Genomic DNA, 23,667 nt, shown 5'->3' with positions numbered 1-23,667 from the left:
TGACGCAAATGAAGCTTTAACTGAGGCCAAAAAAATGCCATGTGTGGTATGTATAGTTTATGTAGATTTGTAAGCGGAACAAGTGCTACACATGCCCTTACGCTTCCTCTCTCACCACCATTCAGGACCCCAGACAGTCCTTCCAGGTGAGGCAACACTTCGCCTGTGAGTTGGCTGGTGTGATATACTGCATCTGGTGCTCCCGATGTGGCCTTCTACATATTGGCGAGACCTGACGCAGACTGGGAGACTGTTTCGCTGAACACCTACGCTCTGTCCGCCAGAGAAAGCAGGATCTCCCAGTGGCCACACATTTTAATTCCACGTTCCATTCCCATTCTGATATGTCTATCCACGGCCTCCTCTACTGTCAAGATGAAGCCACACTCAGGTTGGAGGAACAACACCTTATATTCCATCTGGGTAGCCTCCAACTTGAAGGCACGAACATTGACTTCTCTAACTTCCGTTAATGCCCCTCCTCCCGTTCTTACCCCATCCCTTATTTATTTATTATTTTTTCCTTTTCTTTCTCTCTGTCCCTCTCACAATAACTCCTTGCTTGCTGTCCATCTTCCTCTGGCGCTCCTTCCCCTTTCTTTCTCCCTAGGCCTCCCATCCTATGATCCCCTCCCTTCTCCAGCTTTGTATCCTTTTTGCCAATCAATTTTCCAGCTCTTAGCTCTATCCCTCTTCCTCCTGTCTTCTCCTATCATTTCAGATCTCCCCCTCCCACTTACAAATCTCTTACTATCTCTTCTTTCAGTTAGTCCTGACGAATGGTCTCGACCCAAAATGTCTACTGTGCTTCTTCCTATGGATACTGTCTGGCCTGCTGCGTTCCACCAGCATTTTGTGTGTGTGTTGCTTGAATTTCCAGCATCTGCAGATTTCTTCGTATATGTAGATTGTGCCCAGATTACAGCAGGAATCTGTTTCTGTGAACTGTTTGTAACCAAATAGTTTGCACATCAGGGATGCATCTGCAAACTGCATTCCCAGACAGAAGAAGATACCTGCATATGTACAGCAGTCAGTAGATCCATCCTGCTGGTTTCCCAAAAAGCTTGTTTATATGTATGGAGTGTACATAATTTGGGCATTCATATGATGGGAAGAACCTGCATGTATATGCTTTTCTCTGCTCTTGAAGATCATTTCCAACATTCATACTGCAATTTGGGTGTAGCTCTTTGGCCACTGAGAGGAGAAGGCTGAGGAAGACTGATTGTGGCGATCCCTGTGTCAAACTGCAGGAAAGCAGTATAATCAGATCTGCCCATTTCTTGCAGTTGGTCACATTCTTATTATATCCTCCCCTTGCCAGATGTGGCAATGGGATTGTGATGGAAGCTCCTCATCTGCAAGTTCAAGGACTTCTACAGGGATACCATCTTCTGTTGAGGACTTATTGTTTGTTACCTCAGGCCTTTTAAACTTCTTATTTGTCTAGAGGCAAGGTTGGATGGGTGGATCACTAGGATAATGTCATTGTACTCTGATCACATTTGAGAGGGTTTTCATTGTCTCTTCCATCAAATCAAATCAATCATATTTAATTACCATTCAAACCATGCATAGATACAGCTGAACGAGCATCACCTATTATAGAGTAATTTGTTTGTTTGTGATGTGCCGTGTTGTATGGCATAGGCGATCATGGTCTTTCTGTGACTGTGACTTGGAAAATTTTTGTACAGAAGTGGTTTGCCATTGCCTTCTTCTGGGCGGTGTCTTTACAAGACGGGTGATCCCAGCCATTATCAATACTGTTCAGAGATTGTCTGCCTGGCATCAGTGGTCACATAATCAAGACTTGTGATATGCACCAGCTGCTCGTACAATCATCCACTGCCTGCTCCCATGGCTTCACATGATCCTGATCTGAAGGCTAAGCAGGTGCTACACCTTGCCCAAGGGTGACTTGCAGACTAGCAGAGGAAAGGAGCACTTTACACCTCCTTCGCTAGAGACGTATGTCCACCTCACCACTCATATAGAGTAACACAACATGGAAGCAATGAATGCCTACAATGTTGCTCACCAAGTGTCCTCATAAATCTTAACTGCATTCTTTCTAATTTAATGATGATTTTCCAATGACAGCGTGACTAAAACTACACAGTAGTTCAAATGCAATGTCACCTTGGTCTTGAATATCTCCAAAACAACATCCTGACTCCAGATGCAATGGAGATGGAGGGGCTGAGAAAAGAGAATAGTATTTTTAAACGTGACAGGGTGGGAAGAGATATAGTCAAGGTAGCTATGAGAGTCAGTAGGTCTATGAAAGATATCAGTTGATAACCTGTCTCCAGAGATGAAGATAGCAAGATTGAGAAAAGGAGATCTTTGCAACATCTGTTCATAGGATGAGGTTTCCAGTTTAGGACATCTGAGATGTCCTCTTTCTTCAACACCATTAAAGCTGCCCTCACTCGTATCTCCTCCATTTCTTGCACATCTGCCATCATCCCATCCTTCTACTTTCGTAACAGGTATCATGTTCCTCTTGTCCTTTCATACCTCCCTATGAGTCTCCATATCCAGCATATCATTCTCTGAGAGGAGACTTTATAGATTTCAATATGTGGTGATATAAGGCATAGGTAGAGTAGACAGCCAGTGCCTTTTCCGAGGGTGGAATGGCTAAAACGAAAGGACATATTTTTAAGGTGATTGGAGTATGGGGGATATCAAAGGTAGGTTTCTCACAGTGTTGTTAGTGCATGGAATGCACTGCCAGGGATGGTGGTAGAGAAATAAATTAGGGTCATTGGAAAGAAACTCTTAGATAGGTACATGGATAGATGAAAGAGAAACCAACGGATATGTGGGAGAGGAGGGATAGATCGTATTTGAAGTCGATGAAATGGTCGGCACAACACTGTGAGCCAAAGGGCCTGTACTGTGCTGCACTGTTCTATCTTCTATGCAACTTTCAGCATCTATAATGGGATTCTACTGTTAGACACATCTTACCCTTTCCCCCCAACTCTCCACTTTCAATGGGGATCACTGTCCATTTGACTCTTGTCTACTTATCCCTTTCCACTGATCTCCCTCGTGATATTTATCCCTGCAAATGGGACAAGTGCTACACTTGCCCCTACGCCTCCCAAACAGTCCTTCCAGGTGAGGCAACACTTCACCTCCGAGTCTTATGGGGGTCATCTACTGCATCTGTGCTCTCCGTGCAGCCTCCTTGACATTGGTGAGGCACTGATAAAGGTCTTGGTCTGAAAAGTCAACTGTTTATGTACTTGCTGCCTTGCTGAATTCTTCCAGTACTTTGTGTGTGTTAAAGTGCAATAATTTTTCTACTTGAAAAAGATTTTGGATTTATCTCAGTGTATCACACACATCACTTTCTCCTTACAGTTTACTATGTAAGTTCTTCCAGGAGAGTGGTTGACCAGCAGCTAACTCAAGCTCATATGGCTTCCCACTACAACAGAATTCTCTCTGCTAAAGGTAATCACAGAATGTTACTAATGAAAATCTAGTCAACAGAATATTCTTCACCAAGTTATACTCTATGTTTGAGCCAGGGTTTTGTGACATCCAAATTACTGGCTTTCAGTGTTGTTATTCAGTAGATGCTTATGCATAACCTAATGCAGGAATTCCGGACACTGATAGTAACTGGGTGCCTGTGCAGGCTGTATTGATAATGTCCCTACATTTTAGTTAATAAGGACATCAGCAAGGCAGTCTGAAATTGAACTGAATGCATTCTACATATGAAGATAACATGCCCATATATTTTATACTCTGTTTGAAAAGGCTTATTGGGTCTTCCTGGGGTTGCTGCAGATTTTAATGAACGAGAACAGCTGCTAGAGATCAAAACAGTAGATCTAAAATATTTATCAACTTTTTCTAAATCTTTGCAATGGCTTGTTAATTGAAGAATGTATTTTAGCATCTTTCAAATAGCTTGTAAATTAAAAAATAATTTTTAAATCCGAATGTTAAAAACAGGCTCATTAATATTGGTCTTCTTCTAAAATTATTTTGTCATATTAGATGTATTTTAAAAGTTAATCATTTTAAAGATTTAATATATCATCTTTAAACATTATAAAGTATTGAAGGATAGCTAAATACTGCAGACCTGTCTCAGTGGTTTGGGCTGAATCTAGGTCTTGTAATAACTTTCTACCAGGTTTTTCTGAATTTAATGAGTTGCTCCAAGTTTGATTGGCCCATGTGGTCATTTTTAACAGCCAGGTGAAGTAACATGAAAGACAAGAAGAGAAATACCTCCGAGCAATTTGTTTTAAGTCTGTCTCAAATGCTGTCAGCTCATCGAGTCAAAATTCGAGTCCATATGACAGCAGTCTTCGATTCCCTTTGAAGGCAGAAGTATTGAGTTATATAGCATCAGCAAAGTTGCATGATAACTTTGTTTCTTTTGCAGACAGATGTCACCTCTACTATAAATCCAACATTTCTTTCAGTACCTTGGGATGCATTGCATCAGGACCAGGGTACTTGTTTACTTTTAGGCCCACTAGTTTGCTCAGCGCTCCTCCTATAGAGATTTCAATTTAATTACTTTGAATCTGGAACTGGAATAATTTGGAGGTAGATGATCTGAAATTGGTGATCTTGGTGTTGAATTCAGAATATATCGAAGTGCTTAATTGAAAGATGAAGTATAATATATTCTTAGTGATCTGACATCTATGGGGAGTTGGTGGGGAGGGGGAATGAGAAGTCGGGTAGTATGGTATTTTAAGCTTCTTAGAAATTTTTGCTGGTTGTATGAGAATTCCAGATGCATAAATACTGAATAAACAAAAATTTACTGTTCTAATTCTCAAGTTTTCCTTTGAGTGTCCAAGTCGTGGAGAGCCTATTTAAGTTATAATTATCTGGAAGAGAAGCAGCCGACATGTTGCTGATACATGAAATGAGAACTAAAAAAAAAATGGTGGAAGCACTTGGTGCATCAAGAGGTAGCTGTAGTCGTAGGAGTGGGCTTTATATAGTGATGTGGTGAAATTTAACTGCTTTTGGAAGGAGATTGCAGAAAAAGGTACAGAAGGAATAAGTGCATGTACTGATAAGGTTAGTTAAAGAAGGGTGGAAGGAGGCATGTGTGAAGCATAAAGCACTGGTGTAGATCACTTGAGCTGAATGGCCTAAAATTAATCTGCGTCAGTCTCCTTATTCTGCATTTTCTTCAAGAAAAACTTACAAAAATAATAATACTGATATTTTTGTTCTTTCAGCTTCTGTGGATTGTTCTGTTCCAAAAAGCATGCTATTAAGTGTAAAATGTAAGTAATTCATTTATTGCAGAATAAGTTTTAAATAAAAATAATGTGATATAGAATAAATTAATATTTATACCACAGACTGTTCAATTGTGGTTTTCACTGCCTGAGGCAAAAGGGCATTTGGCTCAGAAGTTCTCTGAAAGAGTAGTCATTCAATACTATATCCTCCACATTTTCTTTTCAATTTTTTTTCATTTAGAAATGTGATGGCATTAGTTATATTTCTGTCTTTGGTGATCCATTCCATTAATTAATGGTTGCACTTAAAAAAAATGAATCCTAATCCTATTTTGGTGTTTATCTTGAATTTATACCTCTAATTACTGATCTGTTAATTGATAGTTATTTTTCTGCATTTATATTATCATTTTAAACATTTCCTTCTCAACCTTCTCTGATGTAATAAACAGTCACAGTTTATCTGGTTTATCTTAATAGCCACATCATCTCATCCTTGCAATTCTAATAATTTTTATAGCACCCACTGCATTAATGCTGTCTTCACAAAACCCTATTTATTCACTGGCAGGATAAGCAAAACAATGCCATTGTGCTCCCCAAGGCCAACATCCCCATCATTGAGGGTGTGATTACGTTTGCCCAATTTGGGTGGATGGGCCACACCATTCAGATGCTGGACACCAATCGACTACAATAAGCTTTTGGTGAGAGATTACCATGAATATTCAGGAATGCCCTTAAAGCATTTGAAAAGTCATAATATCGTTACTATTTTGTGACTGATCAAAGTAATGGAGGAGGATCGAGGATGCCACCAACAGCTTGGGAAGCTTGAATCTCATTGACAGTGTCCAAGAAGAGAAGCAGCTGTGAATTAAACATTAATACATTTCCAAAACATTGCAGATGCTGGAAAATAGAAATAAAAATGCTGGAGAAACAGAGCACGTCATACAGCAGCTGTGGTAGTGTAAGTGGGCTTTGGGTGGTGGTAGTGGGGTTGGGTAGAATTTATCTGTTTTATCTTACCTTCTATTGGAATATGTCAGAAAGCTATTTAAGGAATTAAGGTTATCCTTACTGATGAAGTTCGTCGAAGAAGAGCATAAGACATCGAAGCAGAATTAGGCCATTTGGCCTATCGAGTCTGCTCTGTCATTTCATCATGGGTGATCCAATTTTCCTCTCTGCCCCATTCTCCTGCCCTCTCAATGTATCCCTTCATGCCCTGACCAATCAAGAATCTGTCAACCTCCGCCTTAAATATACATAGACACTAGGCCTGCACAGCTGCTTGTGGCAACAAATTTCACAGATCCACCACTCTCTGGTTAAAGAAATTCCTCCTTGTTTCCTTTCTAAAAGAATGCCCCTCTATTCTGAGGGTCTGCCCTCTGGTCATAGACTCTCCCGCCATAGGAAACATCCTCCTAGAATCCAGCACCAACCTGACTTCCCCAAGCTACTTGAATATTGGGATCCCCTATGACTATTCTACAATTGCCCTTTTGGTATGCATTTTCTTTTTTTTTGTAATTTATTGTTTACTGAAGTTCATCATCAAGCAAACATTTCCATGAGATGTATTTCAGATATTGTACATATATATCATTTAGTCATATATGCCACAAATCTCCACATAATATTTATCTGAGGTATACACTTATAGAAAAGAGAGGAAAGAAAGAACAAGCAAAAGGAGAAAACTATGTACAAGTAGGGAGTGATTTTTTTTTAACAACATATTCATTGATTTGTGAGAATAAAATCAGGCCTATGAGGTGTTATGTAGTTAAACCATTTTTCCCAGTTTGAATCAAATTGTTCCAACTTATGATTAACAGATGCTGTTATCTTCTCCATTTTGTAAATGTCCATTGTAATTTCCATCCATGCACTTAAAATTGTGCTGTCCTGTGATAACCATTTCCTGGAAAGAGTCCTTTTACCAGCCACCAGCAGTATATTCATTAAATATTTATCTCTTTTCAACCATTCTTGAGGTATATACCCAAAATATATGGTCTTACTTTCTAAGGGTATTTTACGTTTAAAGATGTCTTGTAGGGCATTGTGTATCCCACTCCAGTAGCCTTTGATAACGGGGCATTCCCAGAAAATGTGCTAATGGTTTGCATTTTGATTTCCACAATTTCTCCAGCAAACAGGGAGGTTACTATCAAAATGGGATTTCTGAGACGGTGTAATAAAATATCTTAGCAATTTTTTTCCACCTGAACTCCCTCAATTTCTGTGAACTGGTACACTTACATTGATACCTCCATATTATTGTCCATTCTTCCTCAGGTATAATTATCCCTCCTTCCTTCTCCCATTTTGTTTTAATATATGAAGTTGTATGTGTTTTAAGATTTGACAAATCCTTATACATGCTTGAAATGATTCTATTACCGTTATCTGAATTATATGCTTTTCTTAATAGCTCTATCAAACATGTACTTGCCTTGGTTACATTTTTAACCGTCCTATTAATGTACTGTCGCATCTGTAAATACCGATAAAAGTCTTGTTTTTCTAATAAGTGTTTCTTTTTGAGCATTTCAAAACTGAACAGTGTTCCTTCTTTCATTATATTGCAAAGAAATGTTATTCCTTTAGCTGTCCAGTCCTTAAATCTAGCATCCAGTTGATTTGGCGTAAAATCTAAGTCATATGCACACCATTTAAGAATTGCAATATCTTCCTCTAGTTGAAATTCTTTTATAATATTTTTCCATATTTAAAGAGTCCATTTCACCCATGGGTTATCAATAGTATTTATGTACCTTTGTAGGTTGTTATCAGCCAAAATTGCCTGTAGGGGGATGGAAAGTATCCCCTCCTCAATGTTTTTCCATTGAGCGTCATATGATAGGTTGCACCAGCATATCACAGCTCTCAACTGTGCTGCAAAATAATAATCTCTAAGAGAAGGTAGGCTCCAACTCCTCTTTTCCTTGGCTAATTGCAAAGTTTTGAGACAAACTCTAGGCCTTTTACCTTGCCATATATATCTTGATACCATTTTGTTCCAGTCATTGAATTGATTTTGATTAATCTCTATTGGTAGGGTCTGGAAAAAGATATAATAGTCTGGGCAGTATATTCATTTTAATAGATTCAGTCCTTAAATGAGACTGAAAAAAGGAACTAGCTTCCATCTTGTTATATCTTCCTTAATTTTTTTATATATAGGCTGGTAATTGCCTTCTGATAATTTTGCCAAATCTTTTAGCATAATGACGCCCAAATATTTGACAGACTCTGTTTGCCATGCCCAGGGATATCTACTTTCAATTTCTTTTGGTGGGCTATAATTATATGAAAGTAATTGGGTTTTTATCTATGTTGACCTTGTATCCTGATAATTGACCATATTGTTCAAAGGATTGCATCAATTTAGGCAAAGAGTATACACGAGGAAATCTGCAGATGCTGGAAATTCAAGCAACACACATAAAAAATGCTGGTAAGGCCAGCTGGTGGCGCAACGACATCGGCGCCGGACCCGGGAGCAGAGGTTCCCAGATTGGAAACTAGTCAGGTCCGCTCCTGAGTATGCTTTCCATCCGTGCCGGGTTGAGTGTTGAGATCGCAATCAACCTCGTAAAATAAAGGGAAAATACTGCGAAAATGTCTTTGTGAGGAGTGGCGCATCACACAGTCTCTCCCTCTCGCGCTCCGCGCCTTGTTAAAGCCATGAAAATGACATCGTCACGGACGCACACATGGACAAGCAGACGCACACGCACAGATGCGCATGCACGTATCAATTAAATGGTTTTGTTTCAGATACTTTGTAAGTCTTTGCGCCAACATGCTGAAAAAGATCTTGCCTTCAATGTTCAGAAGGTTTATTTGGCGAAACTGTTTGATGGTGGACGAATTCTTTTCTTTTGGGATCAGAACTCCCCCCGCTCTTCCCCAGGCTTTGGGGATCACTTGCTTTTCCCACGCAACCCTCGTGTTTCTCCAGAGAAATTTCAGAACATCTAGGGCGTTCTTGTAGACACAATACGGAACACCGTTAGGGCCTGGTGCTGATGCCGATCTTGCCTTCTTCATTGCCTCTTTCACCTCACTCAGCTTGCGAGGGCTGATGTTAAATTGATGTTGTGAGGGTGAGATTGGTGGAATGTCAGCTGGGACAAGTATCGGTTCATCTTTTAGCTCATCAGTGTGGATGGTTCTGAGATGTCTTTCAACCTCCTCTTTTGATACTTTCAAGGATCCGCTTTTCTCTTTTGTGAAAATGCCTTTCATACATTTTGTAGAAGTCTGTTCTTGCTTTTTCCTTCTTTATGCATGTTTCCTTAAATTCTCTGCTCTACGCAGCTTCGAGAGCCTCTGTTTTAGGTCCTCTTGAAGGAGGTTGATGCCCTCTCTTGATTCTGCTGGTGCTTTTTTCCACAGGCCTCTTCTTTCTTTAACAAGTTGTTGGATTTCCTGGAGATGACGGGATTTGAGGGGGAGGAGGCATATCTTTCCTGCTGACTTGTTCCTTCACTCCAAATTTCTCCTTTCTGCAGCTGTGAATCAGGTCGCCCATCTTTTCCAACTACTTTTCTGCTGATCTCTTGATGCCACTTAAGATCAGGTTCACATCTGCATTGATGGTTTCCCACTCCTTGCTGTTAGACTTTGGCCATTTCACCAACGGCTATGTCCTTGCATGTTCTCCACTTTATGATGTGCCTGGCTGTGTCTTGGACTACTGCTTGTGCCTGAAACAACTTCCACATCTCGTAGGGTGCTGATACTCTGCGGACTGTGGGTTTCTTCCTGCCACTGAGTTTCATCCGACTGATTTGACCTTCTTCTTAACAGAATGTGGTCAATGCAGGGCCCTGGGTTGGAGATTTTCAATCATTTCTTCCGTCCTTAATGAATTTTAAGACCACGAGTTGATGTTACTTTGGTCCAGCCACACCTGTAGGTCTGAAGAACATGTCCAGCTGCTGGTTTCTCAAGAGTATTGCCACTTTCTTGATTCATTGTCCTGCCCATGCCAAGGTTCGTTACCGGGAGGTCAGTCAGTCTTCTTGCACCCCCGCTGTCACAGACTCTGGGGGTATACTTCTCTTTAAACTTTCCATAGCCAAGTGAGGGTGGCTCTTATGCCCTGATAAGGTGACGGAGCCTGCTGTTATGGATAGCTAGCCATAACAGCCCCTTTGGGGGTCTATTTCCTCCTGTCAGCTGTCTCTCCAGCTGTCACACGATCTTTTCCTTGTCGTTAGCTGCACTTTCACAGCAATCACTGGTTTTCTCCCAGAAGATCAGTAGAGCTAATAGGACTTGATGTTTCAATCCCTGTGGTAAGTTGGCACTCTCGATGTTGGCAGTGGGCTTGGAGTGGTGACAAGAAGGGTAGGTATCTCATCGGGGTCATCAGGTGGGCACCCTCCTTCTTTGACGTTTGAATGATTGTTGGTGCCAGACATGGTGTTTTGAGTATTTCAGAAACTTCTGATATCCTGGGATTTTGCATAATCATCTGTAGAGTTTATGGAGAATGGTGCGAAAAATGAAAAACTCCAGTGAGTTTCAGTTCTGTGGGCAACAATGCCTTGTTAATGAGAGAGAATGGCCAGTTGGATTAAGTTGACAGGAGGGCGGTAGTAACTCAACTACCCAAATGCTACAATAGTGCTGTGCAAAAGACGATCTGTGAACATACAATGCGCCGAATCTTGAAGAAGTTGGGCTACAGTAGTGGAAGACCACACTGTGTTCTACTCCTCTACCTAATAAAGTGGCCACTGTATGAATATGTTATCATATACTATCATGAGATTCATTTATATGAGAAAAATGAATACAATAGGATTGTACACAATATAATCAGTACATGAAGACCAAGAAGGACACAAGTTCATCTGGGAAATTACAAAAATCTTGGCAGACACAGGAGGAACCAATGCTCAGAACAACCGATAACCAGAGACACAGGACAGCGGAGATCACTCAGCTATCCAGTTGTCTGGGACTCACGGCAGCCAACCAGTCAGAACAACGAGTCGGACCAATATAAATGCAAGCGCTTGGCAGAAAAGCACTCAATTGTGCATTGATGATGTCAATTCAACTGGTGACAAAGTGCTTGTGACCTAACCTTGAAGCTTGGCAAACAACCCTACAAACAAGCAGCCAAGCTGAGCTACCACTTTTCTCTTTCATTTCAAACAATAGAATTTATTTAAAACTTTACCAAAACATACAAAGACTGACAAACAACCACTGTGCAAAAGACAAACTGTGCAAATAAAAAATAATACTGAGAGCCTAAATTGTAGAGTCCTTAAAAGTGAGTCTGTTGGTCATAGAATCAGTTCATTGTAGTGGTGATTGAAGTTTGCATGCTGGTTTAGGAACCTGATGGTTTTGGAGTAATAACTGTTCCTGAACCTGGTGGCGTGGGACTTAAGGCTTCTTTACCTCCTGTCGATAGTAGTGAGAAAGAGGCTATGGCCTGGATGATGGGTATCTTTGATATGGATGTTGCTTTCTTGTGGCAGCACTTTATGTGAGTGTATTCGGCAGTGGAACGGGCTTTGCCTATCATGGACTGGGCTTCGTCCATCACTTTGTATAGTCTTTTCCATTTCTGGGCATTGGTGTTTCACTAGTTTCACCCATTTCCTTTCTCTGCATGATATTTATCCAATTCTGTGTCAAAATGGAACCCACCTCCACCATATCTGTAAGATTGAATTCCAGATTGCCACTGTAGCAACTATGCCCCACTTGACATTCATTGAGGGTAAACTGGTGTTGACCCCTCCAACTCTGTAATCGCGTTGGTGTGGATACTGTGTGTTTGCACCCCGGTACAAGCCCACGACATAAAATATCAGACAGTACATAACAGGCCAGTAAATGATTACACTTTATAATTATTTCTCGGTGATGGGTTAGTAGAAACAAAACAAAATAAAGGTACCAACTTAGTAAATTTATCAGTTCTGTGCACAAATAATTTGTTGGAGCTCACGAAATCCGGTATCCTTTCCTCCCATCGATCTCCTCCGAACTCTGTCGACCCTCGGCTGGGGTCACTCCTGGTGATCTACCAGAGCACTCGACTCACGGTCGACCTCTTCTCTTCTCCTCGACCGAAAGCCCATGCTTTTCCTTCGGTTCCCGCACATACAAATAGAATAACATGACTTCCATTGGCTAGCAAATGAATTATAACCCAAACATACTGCTACAGAGAATCCCCTACTCAGCATTTAACATTACAGAGAAGCTATTTTGTCAGCCTTAACAATTAACATTACAATTAGTATTACTGAGAACCCTACATTCTCCCCCCACCAAATTTAGTCATGCCCTCATGACGTTCAAATAATTTGCCAACCCTTCCTGCAAAACTCAGAGCCCAATCCAAGTACAGAAACCAGTGACATAGCTCCCCAAAACAGTGGAGACCACACCCTGTTCCCCAGGTGTTACATAGGCCGACCTCTCGGGGGGGGGGTGGTTCTACTTCTCTGAGACCTGTGTACCCCCTCTTCTAACTCTTCCACCTCAGACACTACAGGGAAACCCTTTCAAGTGAAGTGGTGAACCCTCTCGCGAGCGGTCACTCAAACCCCTCTGCACCCTGGAACTCAAACAACAGGAATTCTGCAGATGCTGGAAATTCAAGCAACACACATCAAAGTTGCTGGTGAACGCAGCAGGCCAGGCAGTATCTGTAGGAAGAGGTGCAGTTGACATTTCAGGCCGAGACCCTTCGTCAGGACTAACTGAAGGAAGAGTGAGTAAGGGATTTGAAAGTTGGAGGGGGAGGGGGAGATCCAAAATGATAGGAGAAGACAGGAGGGGGAGGGATAGAGCCAAGAGCTGGACAGGTGATAGGCAAAAGGGGATACGAGAGGATCATGGGACAGGAGGTCCGGGAAGAAAGACAAGGGGCGGGGGAACCCAGAGGATGGGCAAGAGGTATATTCAGAGGGACAGAGGGAGAAAAAGGAGAGTGAGAGAAAGAATGTGTGCATAAAAATAAGTAACAGATGGGGTACCTGACACCCTGGAACTGTCTGTTTCTCGTTCGGACCCCACATTTCCTCTCCTTCAGTGCCCTGCGGTACCACCGACTGCCCATCACTAGCCCCCCTTACCCCATCTAACCCAGTGGGGGAAGGGCCAGGAGTCTCTTCCTCCATTACGGGGGCATCAGCGAACGGCATCGGGTACCAATCGTCCAAATCGTCATCCTTCGAATCAATATTCCCCACAGGGGCTGGGCCCAGGCCCGTCTCTTCCAGGGTGGGCTTTTCCATCACCCCGCGGGTACGCAGAGTCCTTGTACTAGGTGCAGCCGCCGTGTCAGGCTCCCGCTCTACCTGTACGTCTTGCCCCAGGGGCAACAGGTGATTCCGATGGAGAATCTTGACAGGCCCCTTTCCATTCTCGGGCTGCACCCGGAAAACTGGTAAATTTGGCATCTGACTCTCCACCACATCGGGTGTGGCCGCCCAGCGATCAGTCAACTTGTGCTTTCCAGGTAATCCCAAATTCCTCATGTGGACTCGGTCTCCCGGTAGGAGTTGAGAGAACTTTACTTTTTGGTCATACCTCCTCTTATTTCCCCAATTCTGCCAGGCAGCCGCCTCCCCAATCAACTCATAAGCCCTTTTCAGCTCTTTCTGCATATCAGACACATACTTCAAGTAAGGCTTTGGCGATATCTCACCCGCGTCAGTCCCGAAACAGAGGTCAATGGGCAACCTTGCTTCACGCCCAAACATCAGATAATAGGGCGAGTATCCAGTAGCTTCGTTGCGTGTACAGTTGTAACAATGAACTAGATGCCCAATATGTCAACTCCATCTGTTCTTTTTGCTGATCTCCAGAGTCCCGAGTATGTCTAGCAACGTCCGATTAAACCTTTCCGGCTGGGGATCGCCCTGCGGATGATAGAGCGTGAACCTCGATTTCTCAACCCCCAGCATGCCCAGTAACTCATAGATGAGCTTACTCTCAAAGTCCCATCCCTGGTCACTATGTATCCGCCTTGGAAGGCCATAATGCACAAAATACTTCTCCCATAGCACTTTTGCCACCGTAATCACCCTGTGATCCTTGGTAGGGAAAACTTGAGCATACCCGGTGTAGTGGTCAGTGATGACTAAGACATTCACCTTGCTGCTGGCATCAGGTTCTATGGCCAGGAAATCCATACACACCAGGTCCAAAGGCCCCGCACTCTGCAAGTGTGACAGAGGAGCAGCTTGCCCAGGCGGCATCTTCCAGCGAATGCAATGAATGCAGGACTTGCAGTGCTCTTTGACCTCTGACCTCATTCGGGGCCAGTAAAACCAGTCCCTGAGCAACCCATAGGTTTTTTCCACCCCCAAATGTCCAGAGTCATCATGGAGTGACTTCAACACAACCTTCCGATACTTCTCAGGCAGGACCAGCTGCCAACACCGCGGTCGGTCCGGGGGTGATGTTACCTGGTATAAAATTTGGTTCTTCAACCTCAACTGAAACCGTTGTCTCAGTAACAGAGACACTGAAACATGTTTTGTCTTCTCCACCCGTGTCACATCCCCCTCTTCAATTGCGTGCCAGACAGGGCCAATGCCTGAGTCATCTCGCTGAGTGGCGGCCACTTCCCCAAAGCTTAACTCTGGCAGCTGCGTGGTCTTCACAGCAATCAGGTCACAGTAAATTAGGGGTAGAGCGTCACTGGACGCCCCCAATGAGTCCACAACGCGATCTGGCCTCTCCTTTTTCTCGGCCTGCACGGTGATAGCAAACTGACACATGGCCTTCACCCTGGATACAGAGGAACACTCTCCCACTCCTCGTCCCTCTCCAGTTCCTCGTGCCTCTGTCGGGACAGAGCATCCGCATCGACATTCCGGCTCCTTGGCCGGTACTTCAGGCTGAAATCATATATAGACAACGCTGCCAGCCACCGATGGCCTGTGGCATCCAGTTTCACCGAGGTCAGGATGTAGGTGAGCAGGTTGTTGTCCGTCCTCACCTCACACTTGGCCCCGTAGAGATAGTCACTCAGCTTATCCACCACCGCCCATTTCAATGCCAGGAACTCCAACTTGTGGGTGGGATAGTTTCTCTCAGAGGGCAACAAACTCTGGCTGACAAATGCTGCGTGCCTCAGCCTGGAGCCCTGATCCTGATCCAGGATGGCCCTTAATCCCTCACGGCTGGCATTGGTGTGTAGCCCGTAGGGCAATCGGGGTCCGCAAAAGCCAGCACTGGAGCCTGAGTCAGCATCTTTTTCAACGACTGAAAAGCCTCCTCACATTTGTCATCCCATCTCTGTCCGAAGGGCTCTGACGGGTTCAAATATTCTCCAACCTCCCATCCTCTCCTCCCTTTCCGTCCCAGAGGAGGGTAGCCATGCAGAAGCTGGGTCAAGGAGAGACTCACCTTGGCGTAGCCCTTCACGAATCTCTGGTAGTATCCACAGAACCCCAAGAACAAGAGCAGAGCACTCACAGTCTGGGGCCTTGGCCAACTGGTCACCGCTTCGATCTTAGCCGGGTCAGTAGCTACTCCAATCCGAGAGATGACGTATCCAACATAGCTAACAGACATCTGGCAGAACTGACATTTGTCCAAGGAAAACTTTAATCCTTCATCCTTCAGTCGGTTCAGCACTTCCATTAGCCTTGCTTTGTGTTCTTCCAAGGTGGATCCAAATACTATCAGGTCATCAAAATATACCAGCACTTCAAGCAAGTTCATATCCCCCACCGCCTTCTCCATGACCCTCTGAAAGGTGGCAGCGGCTCCCGATATGGCCTGGGGCATCCTTTCGAACTGGAAAAATCCCTGAGGGCATATGAATAGTCTTCTCTTTATTGGCCTCACTCATGGGGATCTGGTAATATCCACTCCTCAAGGCCAGTACGCTGAACCACTTCGCCCCACTCAGACAGGCCAGCGTGTCTTTGACCCTGGGACCGTATACTGGTCAGGGACGGTGCGCCCGTTCAGGGTCCTGTAATCCATACACATATGAATCTTCCCATTTTTCTTCTGGGCCACTACTATTGGGGACGCATAAGGTCTTCAGGACCCCACGATGATCCCGGCTTCCTTCAACTTACACAAATGCTGCCGCACGTCTTCCACGTCGGCAGGGGCCAGTCGCCGCGACCTCTCTCGAAACAGGATGTCCTTAATCACTCGGATGGTGTGGCGAGTGCTCCTGGAACAACCCACATCAAACTGGTCAAGGGAGAAAACATCTTTCAGCATCAACATCTTCTCCACCAGCCTCTGCTTCCAACGCTCCGGCACAGGTGAGGCCCCAGAGTTAAAAGCCTGTGTGGTCAACTTACCCCTGTTTTCCATAGCTCTCCCCCAGCGAGCCTCACGGGGGCACTATGCATCACTGTCTCCGGGAACAACTGCGCCAAGGGCATCCCTCGCTTAAAGGTGACCTCCCTTTTCATAGCGTTCCTGATGATCACCACCATCCTGCGTGCCACTGAGGGCTTCTGCAACTTGGGTCTCACCAGCACCCCAACTGGAAATCTCAATTCCCCCTCGAGATCTTCCTAAAGTCCACTAAAAGGGCTTCACCCTCAGGCTCCCCGGGAAATCTGGGGGTCCCCATCACTCTTGCTACTTCCCCGGGTCGTACCACCCTGGGCTTCGACTGGGCACACCACACAGTTCCTCTTTTAAATTTCGAGTCTATCCCAGTGCGGCCACTCACTTCCTTAAAAGCAGCTTGAAACACTGGGTGCACCAACAGGGTCTCCAAAAAGTCCTCACCTTCCTGCTCCTTGCAGGCCCCCAGGAGCCTCTGTACAATAGGGGTGTTGGTCCCTGCCAGAATGGACACACCTCCAGTCTCAACAGGGTCCGGGCAAACCAGCACCAAGGCCTCATGAGCTGCAGGCACTCCCACCTCAGCCTCCAAGAACTGCAGCTTCACTGACAGATCACCGTCGTACGGTAATCACCAAAGCTGATACCACAAATTTCCAGTGCACTGAAGGGTGTCAAGGGAAAATGCTGCAAATACTGATCGTAGAATGAACAGTACAGTAACATGACCTGCGACCCAGTGTCGAGAATGGCTTTTGCATCTATTTCCTCTATCCGAATCGACACACTGGATCGGGGTCCCACCAATCCTTCTGGGATAGGGTCTTTTCCTCCCGGGGGTCCTGTGGCACATTGTTGGGAACGTGTTTTCCTGGAGACTCCAGGCCATTACCTCACTGGGTCTCCTCTAAGTTTCCCGACCCCTCTCCCTGCTGGGATATCTGTGGACTTGCTCTCCGAGGGGGCCCCCTGCCTTTCACGTTCCCACCTGAAGTGCCCCTCTTCCCCACAGTTACAACACACGCCTCGTCTCGCGGGACCCCGGCCTCTGCCTGGCCTCAGTGCCATCTGTCCCTTCAGGGAGGGACTCTCTGCTAGTCCCTTCACGCAGAGGAACCCCATCTGCCGTGACCCCCTTTACTATCTCCTGAGTGGAGCTGGCCCCGGTCACTCCACCATAAAGGGCTACTATTGAGGACTGCACCATACTCACGGAGCCCTCTTCTGACTCCAATGCATCCTCCTCCTCCCTCACCTCTCTAAGCAACTGAACAAAGGATGGGGGGGGGGGGAAACCATGTTCTACGGGACTGCCGGAGACCCATAGCAATCATGTCATTCCTCTGTGTGCCCCTGGCTACCTGGTCTATACTTATCTGATCCACCTCAGTCCCCAAAATGACCCCCCCGGCACCTCAAACAATTTAGCTGTCGTTCTATCCAGAAAAGATACTCGGAAAGCTTTTCCCCTTTCTCCTGACGCAGGTTCCGAAGCCCCCCTAAAAGCTCCACCGTGCTCCCCGCCAGACCAAAAGCCTCCTCTAATGCTTTTAGATACTCAGTCAGAGAAGCATAAGGCTGATTAACTTTCATGCCTCTTAGTACATCAGCCGCCACCCCCCTCAAACATTCAACCAATCACTGTCTCTTTTCTTCCTCAGAACACTGCCACTTACCTAGCAGCTGAGACACGTGCTGTATCCATGACTCATAACCGTCTTCACCCTCAGGGGTGGGAGTCCTCCCTGAGAGAACTCTCAACTTCTGACGAGGACCCGCTGCCTTGTTCACCAGGGAGTTAATGGCTGAGGCCAACTCAGAGCCCTCACCCTTTCGTTGGGGATGGGGAGTAATTATCTGTGGGGGATGGGGACTAATTAAATCTTCCAAATCTGACCACTCCCTTCCTTCATCCCTCAGAAACAATAGGACCCGATCTCTAAAATCTCTGCCCCCAGCATCAGGCAACTCCTCTGGTGTCCCATCAGACCCTCCCTCCATGACAATGTGCATGCCCCACTGCCCCACCTCACTGGGGTCACCGATAGATGCTGGCAGTCCTGCTGCTTGACATCAGCACTAGTCTGAACTAACACAAAGCCTGAATCCGACATTTGACCAAACTTTCTGGCTACGATTTCAACCTTACCTACAGCTTTAACCGTACTCAACCATTGAATTAACACTTCCTCTGAGGTACGCATATCCACCCCACTTAATGCACAGGCATGATTAACCGGTACTACTTCGATCTCACACCAGGATTCAATCTTATCGGGGTCCACCTCCACTAATTTAAACCAGGCAAATTACACAGTATCCATCACAATTCAAATCCTGAACGAGCCCCCACAATGTAGCGACTACGTCCCACTTAACTCCCGTTTGTCTAGGGTAAACTGGCGTTGACCCCACCAACTCTGTAATCGCGTTGGTGTGGATACTGTGTGATTGCACCCCGGTACAAGCCCACAATATCAGACAGTACACAATAGGCCAGTAAATAATTACACATTATAATTATTTCTCGGTGATGGGTTAGTAGAAACAAATAAAATAAAGGCGCAAATCAGTAAATTTGTCAATTCTCTGCATAGATAATTCGTTGGAGCTCACAAAATTTGGTATCCTTTCCTCCCATCGATCTCCTCTGAACTCTGTCGACCCTCGGCTGGGATCATTCCCGGTGATCTACCAGAGCGCTTGACTCACGTCTGACCTCTTCTCTTCTCAACCAAAAACCTGCGCTTCTCCGGCTCCCGCACATGCAGATAGAATAACATGACTTCCATTGGCTAGCAAATGAATACAAGTCCTGTTATCACTAATTATAACCCAAACATGCTGCTACAGAGAACCCCTTACTCAGCAGTTAACATTACAGAGAAGCCATTTTGTCAGCCTTAACAATTAACATTACAATTAGTATTACTGAGAATCCTACACCACCACTAGATTTTTAAATTACTTCTCCTCATACAATACTTAACTCTCTCCTTCCCTTTTATTTTATATCCATCACATCTGGTCCTCAACCTTCTGCCATTATTGACACCTCATCGTTTTTTATGCCTGTGAAATCTACCCTCAATATTTTAAAAGAAAAAAAGTCCCAGCATCTCTGTTATTCTAACTGTGCTCCCTCATCTATAAACCATTCTCAATAATCCTTTCTGGACCCCTCTCATATCTTCATATCCTTCCTATGACGTGGCAACCAGAGATTAATGTAAAGCTTAAGTTACAGACCAACTCTTTGAAATGGTTCAGAGTAATTTCCCTGCTTTTATATTATTTTTCTATTGGTAAAGCCCAGAACTGTGATCCTTTGTTAACCATTTATTTAACCTGCTCTGTCATCTCAGTGATTGGTGTATAGATATCTCTGAATCCATTTGTTTCTCTGTTTTAAAATAATAACCTTTATTCTATACACCTCTTTTCATTTTTCTACTAAAATGCACCACCTTAGATCTCTCAGTAAACTTCTTCTGCTAACCATCCATGCGTTACACCTGACTGTTTAAAGTGTATCCTGCTGCCATTTTCGTTGCCTTCTTCATCAATTATAATTTCAAAACAAATGAACTGCAGAAGTGAATTATGATTTTTATGTTAGAATACTTATTGTTTTCTTTGCTTTAATTAGTTACTTGCCTTCACTGTTTGGATAAATCAGAATCCGTGTGAACTGCAAACTGTCTCACCAACAGTTGCATATTTGCATAATAGGTGAAATTTGACTTGAAAATAATTGCAAGTATAGTTTACTTCGTATTAAGTCGGTATTCAGTTCCAGAGCAATGTCATGTGATCTACTTGAGAGATAAATATATTTTTTGTGATGTTGTAAGGTCTACAGGGTAAACACCATGTTGTTTGAATTATCATGGGATCTGTGGGTCCACCTGAGCAACCACATGGATCCTTCGGCTCTTGACATCTCATTCAAATAACTCTGCCTTCAATGATTCATTACTCCATAGGAGCTTTAGACTAGATTTCTGTGCTCAAGTTTTTTGAAGTAGTTGTTCAACCAACAATCTTCTGTGATAAGAATGTTGAATTAAAATACCTGCATAATAAATAACTTGAGGAAACAGCTGTGAAGAAAGTCAGTCTAGGGTTTGTTATCTTTTTGAAAATGTGACCATGAAAATCCTTATTGAGGTCTTCAGAATTTGAATGGCTTTGATGAGTGGGCTTGGAAAAACATTCCAATTATCGGTGAATCCTGAAAAAAGAAACATGAATATGAAATGACTATTAATAGACCAGGTGGAGAATCGAGGAGCGTTTATGTACATGGAAAATGGAAATCTGCTGCTTAGAGCTACTGATCAGAACATGCTGTTCTTCCAGACATCCCACCTCTCCCAGTAGTTCCGGGAGTCTCCCGCATATTAATAGTGGCTCCCTGATGCCCGCAAATTATATACAATATCACAGAAATCATTTTTTTTTGCGAGCGAGCGAGAGAAAGCAAGAGAGAGCGTGAGAGAGAAAGCAAGTGAGAGCGCGAGAAAGAGAGAGCACAAGAGCGCGCCATGGCAGAGTGTTCCAAAAAAAGAAAATATAAAACGTACATCACCCCAGACTACACTAAAGTGTACCCCTGCCTAATAGGGGTCAAAAATAATGACAGTGTTGCTTGCTGGACTGTTTGCAACAGTGACTTTTCTGTTGCCCATGGTGGGTTAAAATGTAAAAGACATGTCGAGGTGAGTTTAACAAGTGTCATTCGTTCATTAGCATAGCTAACATTATTTAAGCTAGCTGGCCAGCTGCTAAGGAGCTGCTCTATTGCAGACACTCACCTCTCCCGGAAGTAACGGGAGTTTCCCACAAATTGATGGTGCTACCTCCCTGAAATGAGTTTTTGCAGGGTGGGATGTCCGTTCTTCAATAGCTTTGTCATAGTGAACTGACTCACATGAAGCTGTTAAACATGATAAGAGCCTATGATATAGGAAATATACTATCATGGATAGAAGATTGTCTGATTGGCAGAAGGCAAAGAGTGGGGATAAAGGAGGCCTTTTCTGTTTGGCTGCAAGAGACTTGTGTTCCACAGGAGGTCAGTGTTGGGTCTGCTGCTGTTCACATTATGTATTAATAATCTGCATGATGGAGTTGATGTCCTAGTAACCAATTTTGTGGATGACTTAAAGATAGGTGGAGGAGCATGGAAGTATTGAGCAAGCAGCGAGTTTGCAGAGGGACTTGGACAGCTTAGGAGAAAGGTCAAGTAAGTGTCAGATGGAATATAGTCTATGGAAGTGTATGGTCATTCACTTTTAGAAGGAATAAACAGAAAGAAAATAGAGTATTGTTTAAAATGGGGGTGAATTCAGAAATAAGAGGTACACTGGAACTTGGGAGTCCTAGTGCAGGATTCCCTAAAGGCTAACTTGAAGGGTGAGTTGGTAGTAAGGAAAGCAAATGAAATGTTGGCATTCATTTCAAAATGACTAGAATGTAGAAGCAAGAGTGTAATGCTAAGGCTTTACAAGGCATTGGTCAGACCACATTTGAGGGATTGTGAGCAATTTGGGCCCTGCATCTGAGAAATGATATTCTGGCATTGGAGAGATCCAGAGGAGATGTACAAGAATAATCCCAGGAATGAAAGGTGTTTGATGGCTCTGGGCCTGTACTTGCTGAAGTTTAGAAGAATGAGGAGTTTGTCATTGAAACCTAAGGAATATTGAAAGCCCTTAATAGAGTAGATGTGGAGAGGATGTTTCCAGTAGTGGGAGAGTGTAGGACCAGAAGGCACAGCTTCAAAGCAGAAGGACATTGCTTTAGACCACCTGGACAACACAAACACCTATGTCGGGATGCTGTTCATCAACTGTAGCTCAACATTTAATACCATCATTCCCACAATTCTGATCGAGAAGTTGCAGAACCTGGACCTCTGCAATTGGATCCTCGACTTCCTAACCGGAAGACCACAATCTGTGCGATTGGTGATAACATCTCCTCCTCACTAACGATCAACACTGGTGTACCTCAGGGGTGTGTGCTTAGCCTACTGCTTTACTCTCTATGTACCCATGACTGTGTGGCTAGGCTCAAATACCATCTATAAGTTTGCTGATAATACAACCATTGTTGGTAGAATCTTAGATGTGAAGCGAGGGCGTACAGGAGTGAGATATGCCTGTTAGTAGAGTAGTGTCGCAACAACAACCTAGTACTCAACGTCAGTAAGATGAAAGAGCTAACTGTGGACTTCAGGAAGGGTAAGACAAAGGAACACATACCAATCCTCATAGAAGGATCAGAAGTGGAGAGAGTGAGCAGTTTCAAGTTCCTGGGTGTCAAGATCTCTGAGAATCTAACCTGGTCCCAACATATCAATGCAGTTATAAAGAAGGCAAGACAGCGGCTACACTTCATTAGGAGTTTGAAGCGATTTGGCATGTCAACAAATACCCTCAAAAATTTCTATAGTTGTACCGTGGAGAGCATTCTGACAGGCTGCATCACTGTCTGGTATGGAGGGGCTGCTGCACAAGACCGAAAGAAGCTGCAGAGGGTTGTAAATTTAGTTGGCTCCATTTTGGGTACTAGCCTTCAAAGTACCCAGGACATCTTCAAGGAACGGTGCTCAGGAAGGCAGCATCCATTATTAAGGACTTCCAGCACCCAGGGCATGCCCTTTTCTTACTGTTACCATCAGGTAGGAGGTTCAGAAGCCTGAAGGCACACACTCAACAGTTCAGGAGCAGCTTTTTCCCCTCTGCCATCCGATTCCTAAATGGACCTTGAACCTTTGGACACTACCTCACTTTTTTTAATACTGTATAATTTCTCTTTTTTGCATGATAGGGGAGAACTCTAGGACCAGGGGGAAGAACCTCAGAATAGAAGGATGTCCCCTTTAGTCAGAGCCAAGTCATTGAGTTAATTTACTGGCTCTCTTCCAGGGAAGGTGGGATCTGTACAGAAAGGACAGATTGCACCTGAAATGGAGGGGGACTAATCCTAGCAGGAAAAATTGTTAATGCAACATGGTGGGGTTAAACTGGAGTTGCAGGGGGATGGGAACCAGAGTGCCAAAACAGTTAGTGGAGAGGTTGAGGAG

General features: G+C 44.1%; 1 protein-coding gene across 1 annotated transcript in view; it reads left to right on the top strand.

Moving 5' to 3' along the window:
• Positions 1 to 23,667, top strand: part of LOC134353806 (spermatogenesis-associated protein 7-like) — a 105,645-nt gene that overhangs the window by 4,975 nt on the left and 77,003 nt on the right. The window contains exons 2-3 of the mRNA XM_063062263.1: positions 3,382 to 3,474; positions 5,241 to 5,288. Coding sequence (XP_062918333.1) covers positions 3,382 to 3,474; positions 5,241 to 5,288 — 141 coding nt within the window. The remainder of the gene's footprint in view (positions 1 to 3,381; positions 3,475 to 5,240; positions 5,289 to 23,667) is intronic.

The sequence above is a fragment of the Mobula hypostoma genome, chromosome 1 (genome assembly GCF_963921235.1).
Source record: "Mobula hypostoma chromosome 1, sMobHyp1.1, whole genome shotgun sequence".
Lineage (NCBI taxonomy): Eukaryota > Metazoa > Chordata > Chondrichthyes > Myliobatiformes > Myliobatidae > Mobula > Mobula hypostoma.
Note: the sequence above shows the minus strand (reverse complement) of the source record. Positions and strands in the feature narration are given on the sequence as shown.